Source organism: Eucalyptus grandis, chromosome 6 (assembly GCF_016545825.1).
Source record: "Eucalyptus grandis isolate ANBG69807.140 chromosome 6, ASM1654582v1, whole genome shotgun sequence".
Lineage (NCBI taxonomy): Eukaryota > Viridiplantae > Streptophyta > Magnoliopsida > Myrtales > Myrtaceae > Eucalyptus > Eucalyptus grandis.
In genome coordinates, this window is record NC_052617.1 from 19,680,170 (window position 1) to 19,693,274 (window position 13,105).

At 37.9% G+C, this 13,105-nt stretch overlaps 2 protein-coding genes and 1 non-coding gene across 3 annotated transcripts; 1 reads left to right on the top strand and 2 right to left on the bottom strand.

Moving 5' to 3' along the window:
* The first annotated feature begins 505 nt into the window (after positions 1-505).
* Positions 506-4,165, top strand: LOC104448838 (AP-2 complex subunit sigma). Its single transcript, XM_010062751.3, has 6 exons — positions 506-769; positions 880-978; positions 1,103-1,153; positions 1,904-2,077; positions 3,246-3,305; positions 3,789-4,165. Exons 1-6 carry the CDS (start codon positions 767-769, stop codon positions 3,828-3,830), a joined length of 429 nt encoding a protein of 142 aa, XP_010061053.2. The 5' UTR covers positions 506-766; the 3' UTR covers positions 3,831-4,165.
* A 2,114-nt stretch (positions 4,166-6,279) lies between these two features.
* On the bottom strand, positions 6,280-6,996 carry LOC104448839 (snakin-2). Its single transcript, XM_010062753.3, has 3 exons — positions 6,942-6,996; positions 6,761-6,803; positions 6,280-6,645 (listed from the first exon to the last, which is right to left on the bottom strand). The coding sequence occupies exons 2-3, from the start codon at positions 6,762-6,764 to the stop codon at positions 6,464-6,466; spliced, it is 186 nt and encodes a 61-aa protein (XP_010061055.2). The 5' UTR covers positions 6,765-6,803; positions 6,942-6,996; the 3' UTR covers positions 6,280-6,463.
* A 4,600-nt stretch (positions 6,997-11,596) lies between these two features.
* Positions 11,597-12,566, bottom strand: LOC104448840. The gene is made up of 3 exons (XR_005552288.1): positions 12,373-12,566; positions 12,151-12,195; positions 11,597-11,857 (listed from the first exon to the last, which is right to left on the bottom strand). It is a non-coding gene; the product is annotated as an uncharacterized LOC104448840 (transcript).
* Between the last annotated feature and the right edge of the window lie 539 nt (positions 12,567-13,105).

Here is a 13,105-nt window from a genome sequence, read left to right on the forward strand (position 1 = left end):
CATCTTGGCTATTTTTCTTGTTTGGTGAAACAAATGCTTATTACCCCTTTCATAAGTGATACCGACACCATCAAATTTGATACTGCTTTGTTCTCAAAACAAATAATTTCATTTGATTACATATGGTTCAACATTTGAGAAAAGTCAGTAAATATAAAAGACTAGTCTAAAGAGATTCATAAAATAAAATAAAAAATTAGTTGGTAAACTGTAATCGAAAAGCATATTGAAAACAACTTTATGAGAACACCTTTATGGGAAGAACACATTTGGAAGAAAATGTACCTAGGACTAATTTAAACATTTTAATTCTTAATTTATTGAAAATTTGTAAAAGCAACTATGGCAATTTTTACAATTTGATCGTAGAGAGCACTGTAAAATTTGGCTCAAAGACCGGCGCCTACCAAATTCGAAATCACTAAATTTTCCATTAAACGACAGAGAGACGACCAAAATATAAAAGTTATAAGTTATACAACGCAATAAAGGGGAAGAAAAAAGCCAAAAAAAAAGAAAAAAAAGAATGGAAAAACAAAATTAAGCTATCAATCTGCCACCGGCGATAATCAAAGCAGCCCGACGACCGTATTTGCAAGAAAATTTCAACGTTCAAATCGAGCTCTGCTCCATCCAAATCCCATCGAAATCCCTATCTGAAGCTGAAGCTGAAGCTGAAGCTGCTGCCGCTCGCTCCTCCTCGCCTTTCCTCGTCGCGAGCTGCTCTCCGCTCCGCGAATCTCCTCCGGCGACCGTCGTGCAAAAAATGGTGATGATCCGTCGCCCGATCTTTCGGGAATTTTAATGGCTTTGGGTTGGATTTCCGTCCCTCCGATCGCGTGCGTTCCCTGATGCTTTTGCCTTTTTCGATTCCGCCAGATCCGATTCATACTGTTGCAGAACCGGCAGGGCAAGACCCGCCTCGCCAAGTACTACGTCCCCCTCGAGGACTCCGAGAAGCACAAGGTCGAGTACGAGGTATCCCCCCGCCCTTTCGCTCGATTTTTCGCTCGCTCCTCGTTTCTTCAGGGGCCGAAATTGGCGTTTTTCTTGGCTCTAATCTTTGTCTTCTCCTTGTGTGCGTGATTTGATGGATTTGTAGGTTCATCGGTTGGTGGTCAACAGAGATCCCAAGTTCACCAATTTCGTCGAGGTTAGGAGTCTTCGATCTTTTTTATCCTCGAATTTGTTCGGCTCTTTTGTGCAAATGTGCCGGGAGCGCGCGTGTTGTATAGATCGTTTTCCTTGATTGTTGTGGTCGCGGTGATTGGTGAAGAGAATTTAGGAGGTTGAGAGCTCCAAAGGAGGATCATGGGGAAGTAGGAAAAGAAACAAGAGGAAGACGAGAAATGAAAGGAGCCAAGAGAAAGTTGAGCGCTGAACTTCTAGCGACTTGGTTTTCCTGAAACCATCATAGTCATTAAGGTGTCCTTATAGATTGAGCATGCCCGATCACTGATTGGTTTATGAAAATGCAATTGAAGCGATCCCTCACTTGAAAGAGGGTTTGCTTGCAAAAAAAGAGTGCTTCTTTGTTCAGCCACTCTAGTTCTAGTCATCCCTGCTTTTTAAGTCATCAGAAATGTTTTTTTTTCCTGGCTGCATCTCTTCAATGTGAGAGTTTCTTGATGACATTGTTGAATCAATAGCAAATCCAGATGGGACATGCAGTAAGCTTTAGGAATATACCTCTGTTCCCTTTTAGGATGCATGAGGAGGAATCCGTTCACCATTTGATAGCCAAATATCCGACCATTTTCTTTATATCTGATTGTTCAGTGAACTACATTTCTGATTCCATTGTGTGATTTTATAGTATCACTTTAAGTGTCTTTTTGGGTACTCAAAGGTTCCGTGTTTCCTAGTTGCACAAGAAGGTCTAATTGAGATTTTTCAATTGCAGTTTCGGACACACAAGGTTATTTACAGGCGATATGCTGGACTATTTTTCTCGCTCTGTGTTGACATAACGGATAATGAGCTTGCATACTTGGAGTGCATTCACTTATTTGTAGAGATTTTGGATCACTTCTTCAGCAATGTCTGTGAACTAGACTTGGTATTCAACTTTCATAAGGTTTGTCCATAACATCGGCTCTACTTATATCTGAACCTGCTTTTTATCACATCTTACAATTGTATGCAACATGATTATATCAAATAGTTGTCAGATCTTGTCTGGCTGTCTATTTTCTTGTGCATACTACATTGGTGCTGCTGTCTTAATATGAGTGGAGCTGGATACTAGAAATATGCTCTCTCATATAGGGTTTACGTACATCTTTCTTCTCCGATTGTTAATAAACTCGGTTTCTGGATTTTCTGGAAAACCTCCAGTGGATGAGCTATTTTTCTTAGTTTTCTTTAGTTTCAAATAATCATCTCATGTTTGACTTCACACCAAAAGTCTCATCTGTTGTTGAATCCACCCTGTCTTAAGGCTGTATTTGGCTGCTCAAATTGACTAATTTTTCTCGGTTCATTTGGATGTAAGCTATGAAATGGCATTTAATATGTTTTTTCAGCTACTTTAGGGAACGGGCTGACAGAATCAGTGCTTGTTGCTTTCTTGTTACTTTGAATGGGTTCTAGACTCTAAAATTTATCTTGAAGCTCAAGATGCTTCATTCCATCGAGGGTAGAACTTATCCCATTTTGTTGTACTCAACCAAATTTTCTCTGTTTCTCTGTCTCTACTGAGGATTTATGCTTTACTTTTACCAGAAACTTCGACTCATTTAGGACTATTAAGGTTGAGCAAGTCCAGCTGTTGTCAATTTCTGTTTTCAGCGAAGTTCTAGTTATTGCTTTGAAAATGGGTAACTATGAAAAGATGGTGGATTTGTGCATAATAGTTTTAGGTTTTAGCTTGAAAGAAGCACACATAAGGTCTCAAAAGCACAAGTTGATTAGAAATGGAAGTTCCATGGATAGTTGAGAACTCTCTTAATCCAAATTATAGGGTGAAATCGTCAGTAGTCTGCCAAACTTCCTGGATATTGCAATAGACTGAGCAAACTAAGGAATCATGATGCTGCTTATTTTCTCTATCATGTGTGTAGTGTCAACTTGTGGTTCATGAGGTTCTGCATCATTGTGTTTGTATAAAAAGTTGAAGTATCCAAACAATGTTCTTCGTCGTCATTCTTGACTAAATTATGATGCCTATTTAAACAGTATGTTTATCATGGTTGTAGAACTTCTTTTCTTTCAGAAATCAACTCATCTTTTTCCCCCTTGTGAAGGTATATCTGATACTTGATGAATTCATCCTTGCCGGTGAAATCCAAGAAACAAGCAAGAGGGTAAACATCTTATGTAGATTTTTTTTTAAACAGCTAGTTGTCAGATTAAATTCCTGCTTCAGCGTGTGGCAAGATATGTTCCTTTTTTGTGATTGCTCCGATCAGCTCCGTGTTTCCATTGTTTTTCTCTTTTCTTCTTGGTTTTCGGGGGAGGAAACGGTTGTGGTGAGAGTTCTAGGGGTCATACATTGGTTAACTCCAGCACTACCTTTAAGAGACATAATATGAAAACGAAGGCTACTGTCAACCCAAAACAAAAAAAGGCAGGAAAAAACAAAAAAGAATCTCTCCCAGGTCCATGCAGCCATGAAAAGCTAACACATGCACATGCATACACTACGGACCTGGAGATCATGCAGGGAAATAGAACTATGGACCATGAACAGGGTCCATTTAGCTTTTCATACAAAGCATATGCTTTTCCATTTAGTGCCTGCAATTATAAGCAACGGTCACTGAAGCAATTCTTCTTGTGAGTTGCAGGCAATTATAGAGAGATTGGGGGAACTTGAGAAGCTAGAGTGATGGTCCTCTTACCATCTAAAAGAAATCTTGAAGTGGGAAATTGGATATTCTGCCTCCCTTCCCTCCTCCTGGTTGCACTGCAGTGCACTGCAGTTCGGTGTAGCTATTTTTTTCTAGAGACGTGCTATTGTGCTGTGATTGGTTTTGTCCACATTGTTTGTCGAGACATGCTATTCAAAATTTACTTTGCATACTATTCGTGATTGCTTCCGGTTATTGCACTTTGTGGAAGTGTATCCTTGTCATTTGAGGATCATTTGACGAGTCATCCGTGCTCAATTCCAAACTTCATGGGAGAGAGGCCCACACGTTACGTAATTCATCTTTTATCCTCACAGGTGCAAGACTGTGATCATGTTTAACCTTTGCTTCTTTCTTTGTTCCATAAACTTGAAATCGCTATAAAGTGCCGTGGCATGCAATGCGGTAGAGCAGGTTGCCAAAGTGCCTACCGCTTTAGGTACGATGTGATCTGATAGGCCCGATGAGGATAGGTGCTCTTCTCGAATTCTCGAATGAGATTGATCATGCATCCCTTGAAATGTCCAAACGCGATTAAATAAGTTTGAGAGTATAAGACTTGTAGATATCATCTCTTCCTGTGGGAAAACTCGATACACTCAAAAGTCTTAATTCTCATTGTTCCAATTATAAGTTTTTTTATTTTTATTTTTTTAAACACGGTTGGCTGTCTGTTTCGAAAAGCTTAAGGACATTTGAGAGCGCCGCCGCAGGTAGTCTGGTTGGCATAGCCGTCTGTTCCGGGAGGCACGCGCCGGCAATGGGTACAGCATGTCCTGCAAGCTCTTTTGCATAAATTCGGTCGTGATGATAGGGAACAACGATAAGCGCACGCTGAATCACAATCTGCAATTCCCATCGATTCATTCCACATAGAGTAATTACTTCACCTGTAGAGAATAAAACCGGTCATACCGATGGATGGATAGGAAAATGTTACCTGTAAGTTTGTGATGTGATATTGGAGTTGATGAATCTCTCGTATCCGATTCAGTCACCTGAGAAAATTTTAAAACCCGAGTCTGAATTAGAGAAGGATGTGGTACTCAAGTGAGAACCGTAGACCCTCCAAGATTCAACCAACCGAAAAAGAAACCCTGGCTTAAGTTTTCATTTTGGAGCAAAAGAACATGACTCTTACGGAAAGGTTGGCCTGAGTATGTTATAACAATCGCAGAAAATAGTAGGATCATTATGCAGGAGCGGAAGATCTTCATAGCTCGAAACCTTTATGATAAAGATGCTTCGGCGCTCACACCCTGACTGCTTTGTTTTGGAAATCACAGGAGTTTGAAGGATTTTGTATCGGAATTCAACTTGACACGCTCAAACACACACACACACACACATATCGATCAACAGACAAATCAGGATGCATCCAATTTTGTAATGTTGTAAGAGTATACTTGATTTAGAGCGATTTCAGTACCACTTGTATATGGAAAATCATTTATTTTTCAAGAAGAAAAGAGGTACTGTTTGCTATTTTGAAAATTGGAGGTGGGTCTCTCAAAATGATTATAGTAGTGAAGTAAATGATTATGGCCATCGTCTGCTGGCCGGGCATCATCTAGATGAAGAAGGAAGGAAGGAGAAGGAGATGGAAAAAAAAGAAACAAAAGAAAAGAAAAAATAATAAAAAATGATAAAAATTGATAAATTATTAAAATATTATTAAAATTTGTCCACATCACTATCAACAGTGCCATGTAAGCCGGTCGACATCCACGTCAATAAAATCCAACCAAAATGAGCTTAAAGGACTAAATTGGCACCAAATTAAAAGATTATGACTAAATTAACACTACTTGAAAAGTTTTATAATCAAATTGGTACCAAGTATATTAAATTGGCATTAATGCAATTTAGGACTTTTTTGACACTTTTCCCATCATTAGCACTTTTAGATATTGCCACAACATATTAACTAGAAGGAAATCCTAAAAGCACCATCAACAGATGGGAATAAATTACTTATTTTGTGGAAAATGAATGATTTGAAATTTTTTTCCTATAAATGATTGATTATGTTGATTGCAAAAATAAATGAAGTAAAAATATTTTCATTGTCATGACAATGTTAAGATATAAATTGCTATTAGTAATGAAAATATTTTCCATTGACTATTTATTTCAAGTGATACAAACTATCATTTCTAGATATTTTTTTTTCCAAATTATTTATTGTTCATGAAACAAATGGAGCCTGAATCAAATAAAAATTTACACTAAAACTTCTGTCGGGATGTAGGTGAAGTGGACTTGTTGCACGTGTTAACTGAAGTCTACAGTCATGACATATTTATCGCGTGGAAGAAATGATAAGAAAGTTTTGAGTATTTGTGTACATTCGAGACCAAAAGAGAACAGCAACGCACGAGAAAGAATTGACGATAAGGGGGCATCATGCATATCGTTCACAACAGTTCTCATGGACTCCTTTGGAAAGTGAAATAGAGAAGGGAAAATTTTACTCTTCTGATCGCATAACATGCTCATAGGTAATGACTAAGGTACAATGTTGGTGTTTTATTAGCGACGACACAACCTTGACTGGGAAAATACACGTACACACACGCCCGCCACCCTCGGACCAAAACGATTTGCAGCTTCTAAGGGCACTTGCGCTTGTTGTGGTGGGTGGTGAGGCTGGCGTAGCAAGGGCAGGCGTCGAGGTTGCCCGAGGTGCCTGGTGGTACGCAGTCGCACCGGGCGCAGCACGTGCCGCACGCCCTCTGGCACAGCCTCGGCCTCGATGATAATCTGCACCGTGCAGCGCACGCTCCGCCGCAATCTGAAGGTTTTTCAAATCTATCACATTATACTTCAGGATCATGAAATGAGAGTGGAGTAAAATTAAATAACGCTACAAGATCAGCAGGCGAGACTCGTGAGGGTTTCTTACGTACCCATCTTTTTGGGAAGCGTTTTCTCCGCTACATCTCCTTTTGCCTGCTTTGTTCCCACGAGGAAATTAAAGAAACATCATTTCCATTTGGTCAGTATATAATAAGCAAGATACAAAAAACTCCATCAAAGGAAACAATCAAGTTGTAGTGGACTGATAACGAGTAGGGTTTACAGTATTACCGAGTCCTGAACATCAGCTGCAGCGACTTGGAGGAGAAGAAGGAGGCAACGATGAGCAAGGAAGCGATCGCAAGCTTGGAGCTAGCCATGGACGAAGGTGGCTTGAGGTGGAGATGATGATATTTTCAGTGTATTATATACAATATGGTATTGGTGCATGAAACAAGAGAAAGGGTTGGTCGTATTTATAGGGCGAGATTGAGTTCGAGAGTAAATTCGAGAGGTGGTAGGTGCATTGCAAAGGCTGGCTGGAGTGGGACATGAATTTTGTTAATCCAAAAATGAGAAAAAAAGCAAAAGAGAGAAAAAGAGCGTGGCTTGCCTGCTGATGATTCTCTACGCGTATGTTATGGTCCCAGAAGGATTAAAAGAAAATAAAAGGTGTGTGAAGCCCAGAAAAGGGAAGGAAAGCGGTGGTCGCCGCTCGGGAATATTTGGTAGGAATAAAAGGCTTTAAAATCATCTGGAAGTTGTACTGACCATATCATTGTGCGAATAATACAAAAGAATATAAAAAAGAAATCTTATTTATTGATTGGATAATAAAATGATCGCATTAATTTTGACATTATGCTTGATTATAATCCACTTTATAGTAAGCTACTGTCTATCACATCATTTGATATATTAATTTTACACGCTCTTCGTACTATCCAATAATTCTCGCTGGCGCAAGTAACTTTTATGTGACTTTCATAAATTTCCAATTTTTAATCTCTTTGTTAAAATTACAAAAAAAAGGGGTAATAAACAAGTACTAACATTTTCAATTTTACCACTTTAGTCATAAATTTTTAATAATATGTTAATGTAGTCTTTTTTTTTTTTTATCAATATTGGTCGGAAATGCTGACATGGACGCTAGTTGTCCTACGTGGAACCGTTGATGCTAATGTGGATAATTTGATTTTTTAAAAAAAAAATTCTAAATTTTGTAGATTTTTTTTTCTTTATTGCGACCACACCGACTGCGGGTGAGGCAACTCTCACTAGGTGAGACTGACCCTTTCTTGTGTAGAGTTGCTAGCTATCATCTAAGACTAGTCATTGGCCAAAAACTAAAAATGAAATTAATTTTTTTTTAAAAGATTGTCAATGTTAGTACCATTAACACCACATAAGACATCTAGTTCTGACTGAACCACCTCATCAATAATTTCAGATCAAAATTGGTTGGAATGAATGATTTGGCAAATTGTGAAAAAGGCTTATGACTAACTTGGTACAATTAAAAGATTTATGACTGAATGACCACTGTATAATAGTTTTAGAACTTGTTGGACAATTTTTCCATTCTCTTTTATCAGAGTTGAACCAAAGTTTCTTGGGTTATGTTAGTTCATTAGAAAATTCTTAGCGCACCTTTAGTGCATAGTATTGTATAGCTAGGATGTGAATTCAATCTCTTCTATTATGTCATCGTCCTCTGTTCCATTCATTGAATTTTGATATGTCACTTCATTTTAGCCCTCAGTATATTATTAGCTTGCAATTGCCCTAGGTTTATTTTAAGCACTCGGTAATATCTATATAAATTTTCGCATATTTCAATGGGTCACCTCATTGAACAATTTTAAGGGTGCACCACTTTGGTTAAGGACACGCCATCACCACATGACCATTAGTTTGGACAAATTTAAAATTTAAAACTGTTATTAGTAATCCTGCTAAATTTTACAATGTAATCGTACTATAACTCCTCTTTACGATCAATGTTATCATGAAACTTGTTAACTAACTTGAACAAACTACCTAAATATCTCAAGGCCATATTTCCTCTATCTTTAGCTGGAGTAAGTTTTCTCCAACCTTGCCTTTTACTAATGGATTGCAACACCTACTTTTAGTTTTATAACTTAGGTTTGCATGTGGATGGCATTCTTAACTTATAATCCATTATTCCCTCCAATCAGAGATGGAGGAAAATATAGCCTTTCTTCAAATTATCTCCTGTTAGCGCATTCCACGATTAAGTGCTAAGTGGAAAAATAGTCGATGGTAACAGCTCAAATTTTGCTCCTCTCGCTCTCCAAAACATAATGATTTATTAGGTTAGTTGCCAGATCTCTATTGAGTCTTCATCCATTGCCTCCCCTTTACACTTGTCAGAGGCTTCCTCTTTACTTTTTGTATCATAACCTTGCTCGACCAAAACGCAAGATTCTCAAGGGACCCCTACGCTAACGGGCACATAAACAAACAGTTGGCCCCCAAACCATGAGTAGCATGAGAAAACCATTGGTCGCTGGGAGATGAATCATTTGAGCATAATCGAATAAAGTATTGCCGCCTAATCAAGCAGACATCCGATATGTCCACATTAGACTTTGAAGGTCTTGATAAGGATGAACCTGATTATTCGATTTAATTTGACCCACTCATACAATATTGTTTACTACAAAAAAAAAAAAATCTCGAATCGTGGCATAAATACTCCAAACTTATTTTTGTGTCATAGAAAACTCTAAGTTTGCCCATTGTGACACAAATACCCCTCATTTTTTTTTTTTTTTTTTTTTTTTTGGGTGTCATGAAAGAAACCCAAATGTATACATGTGTGACATGTACAACTTCTATCAGTTCCATCCAAGATATATTTGTTACATTGGTATAAGTTCAGGGATTTTTATGACAAAAAAAAAAAGTTCGGGGTATTTATGTCGCAATTGGTAAGTTTAAGATTTTTAGTGACAAAAAAAAATTCAGGATATTTGTGTCATGATGGATATAATTTGAATTTTTTTTTTTTTTGTGATATTAACCCTATTGGTTAATCATAGCACATGGCAAATTTATCAATATGTGCAGTGTACAAGCTTAAAGTATTAATCAAATTTCTGGGGTTTTGAGGTTTCGCAGAAAAGAAGCTATATCTCCTAAAAAGATTAAATGTAGATTTTAAAATCCAATTTTGCTCAATCTTTTCCGGCTTATCTCTGCTACTTGTATACAACTATGCTTAAAAGAGAATTGAAAAGGGATTCTTGTTTATCAACTTTGCTGGTGAAATTTCACGCAATTCCCTTTAAAGAACATTCAATTCTTGAAGAAATTCAACTGAAGTCTATTATGAAAACTGAATACGTACGATTATTGTAATTAGCATTTTCAAGTACCCACAGTTTTTCGATTATGTCATTTCTCTTCTAACCACCAACAATTCCCTCCTTTTCTTTGCAGCATGCGCGTATGCTCCAAGTTTTTGTTTGAATATATCTCGTTAGAAAGCAAATTCAAAAGTAGTGTTGTTAAGTTTAAATCGATTTAAGGTAAATCTGATAAACAAGCGATTTGGAAGATACATACAACATTGTTCTCTAATTCAATCTCGATCACAAAGTGATTAACTTTTAAAAAAAACAAGTTTTAATGAAAGATGGAAAAAAACCATAAGATTAAAATATATATTTAAGAAACCATGTTCAAAATAAACTCAATTGAAAAAATGTATACGAAGATGCACTTTATCCATTTTATTTAAAATTTTAATCAAATAAGAGATTAAAATTTAGGTATCACAAATAAAAAAAAGCTAATGGTTATTGGTCGAACATTTGCCATGGGGCAAACTTATGGCACGGGGCAATCACTAAAGGCAAATAAAAGTGCCATGCAGCAAGTTTTTAATATTAAGTATGACAAATTCAAGTTTAACTATATATATGTTAGGATAGAGTAGGTCGGAAGATATATACAAAATCATATCACAATCTTATAATCATGAAGATAACAAACCTTCAACACTTGCAAATTATAAATGTTTATCCAAGCAACTTTTATATTTTCTGATTCACATATACTTAATTTATTTTTAAAAATATATATATTACGGATATGTATTTGGTGAGACTACCAACTCGCAAGTCAACTGGCTGACGACACCGCCGTCATGCATTGCATGCGGGATTTCGTCGTTCGCATGAAAATCATAAAATAATTCTTGGGAATCGGGTTACGAGTTCGGTTGACATTTCTGTACTTTCTCGAAAAATTTCACGGCCCGCGTTCCCTCTAGGATCGAGTGAATTCATACCCTCCACACAAGCAAAGATTAAGACAGCTGGATAAGAGTTGCAGAATCAGCTATTTATCTGGTCAACCACGGTCATCAAAAGAATCGCCAACCAGGGTATGAACAATCTGGAACAGACTTCATGCAAAATCATTTAGAAAGTGGCGATCCAACTAGGATCAAAAAGAGATCTAGGCCTAACTATTGGTGGATTGACTGGCGGATTAACTAAGAATATTGACTAACAGTTTGTCATCTTTTTTTAAGAATTTTGACCGAGTTATTGATTCTCATCCGATTAATTTGTATTTAGAATCTTTAAGCATCCGCCTTGTCCTCCCTAGATATAATAGCTGCTTATCTAACAGTTTTTTTTTTTTTTTTTTTTAGCAACGGTTATCTAACAGTTTACCCATTTCATATGTGCCGAATTACCATAGAAATATAAAAACTCGCCCTCGTGAAGAACATGGAAACGATGATTTGAACTCGAGAGAGAGAGAGAGAGAGAGAGAGAGAGAGAGAGAGAGGGGTACACGGAAAAGCATAATACTCTTTATTGTTGTTTCTCTACACACAGAGACTTCGATATTATATTGAGGTTTACACAGGAACATTCTTATTATTTTACTGGAGACGCACGCTAATCAATTACATTCTTTATTTGCAGCAGCATATATCCATCAAGATGATACAAGATCCACAGTGGATGCTTAACTAAATCAAGGGCACTTGTGTCTGCCTCCATGAGTGGTCATGGTGGCGTAGCAAGGGCACACGTCCTCGTTACCGGAGGTCCCGGGCGGCACACAATTGCAACGGGCACAACAGGTTCCGCATGCCCTCTTGCACATCTTCTGCCTTGATGCCAACCGGCACCTAGCGGCGCATGCCGCTCTGCAATCTGGAAAGGAGAAGCTCGCGGCTAATAACATGGACTAATGATACAAAAGAAAATGTCATACTGACTATAAAAACATATGTTGTGTGTACGTCATTCATCCATAATTTAACCATTTCAATTTGTGGGAAAATAATTTGTCAAATACAATATGAGAGCTCTGGTTTATTCTCGATTATCGAATCAGAGCTCGGTTTATTCTTGATTCTCGAATCAACCGAGCTGATTGTATTCTCAATCTACATAGTAGCTATGCAAAACCATCATAACTAAAAGCATTTAAATTGAGATTTCACCTATCTTTTGGCGGCAGAACTCTCTACTGAATCTGTGCTCACCTCCTGCTACACAACATATGTAGGTCGGGATTAGCCAAGGTATGAACTATACAAAACTTCGTCAACTATTACACGCGTTGAGAGAGAGAGAGAGAGAGAGAGAGAGAGAGAGAGAGAGAGAGAGAGAGAGAGAGAGAGAGAGAGAGAGAGAGAGAGGGAGAGGAAGGAGATTTCATTTACCGTAGCATCAGCTGCTTCAACCAGCAGATGGAAAACGAGGAGGGAAAGGAGCAAACAAGCCAAAACCTTGGACAGAGACATGACTGCTTGAATGATTGTGATCAATGGAGGGTGTCAAGTATGTTTTTCTTGTCTCTTGTAGGATGGTGCAATACGTCGAGAGCAAAGGAGTCTTATATAGGGAGTCCTGAATCGAGTTGAGGATTGTAATTCTAGGTGAGTTTCATGCGAGGACGGGGATATTCGGCGCATAAGCAACGAAGCAAGAGAACGAAAATTCTAATTGGTACACTTGGTGATGCATCAGACGTGCAGGTACATTTGGTGGAGAGAAAAAGCTAAAGAGAAGCGCTCTGGAGTCATCCGACGTGCCAAAACTCTGTTCGACCATTGCTTTGATTTTTTTTTGCTTTGCTAGTGGAAGATAGCTATGGTCTCAAAGCACAAGCAGCTCGTGGTTTTGAGGGTACGCGTTGACATGAGTCCCTTTCATAGGAGAAGAAGAGATTGGACAGTGCAAATTCTTTAATCAGAAGCTAAGTTGTAACGCAATTCTGCACTCCGTGTGAACAAATAAGAAAGGTGTGCGAAAGATGCGGCAGCTGTGCGATGTCAATACTTTGTACGCAATAAAGCAGAAGGTGCATGAAAGTCTTGCATTGTCATTTAGCTGAGTTATCTTTTGCATTAACAATTCAGATTCAAGTCCCTAAACCAATCAAAGACGGTTTAT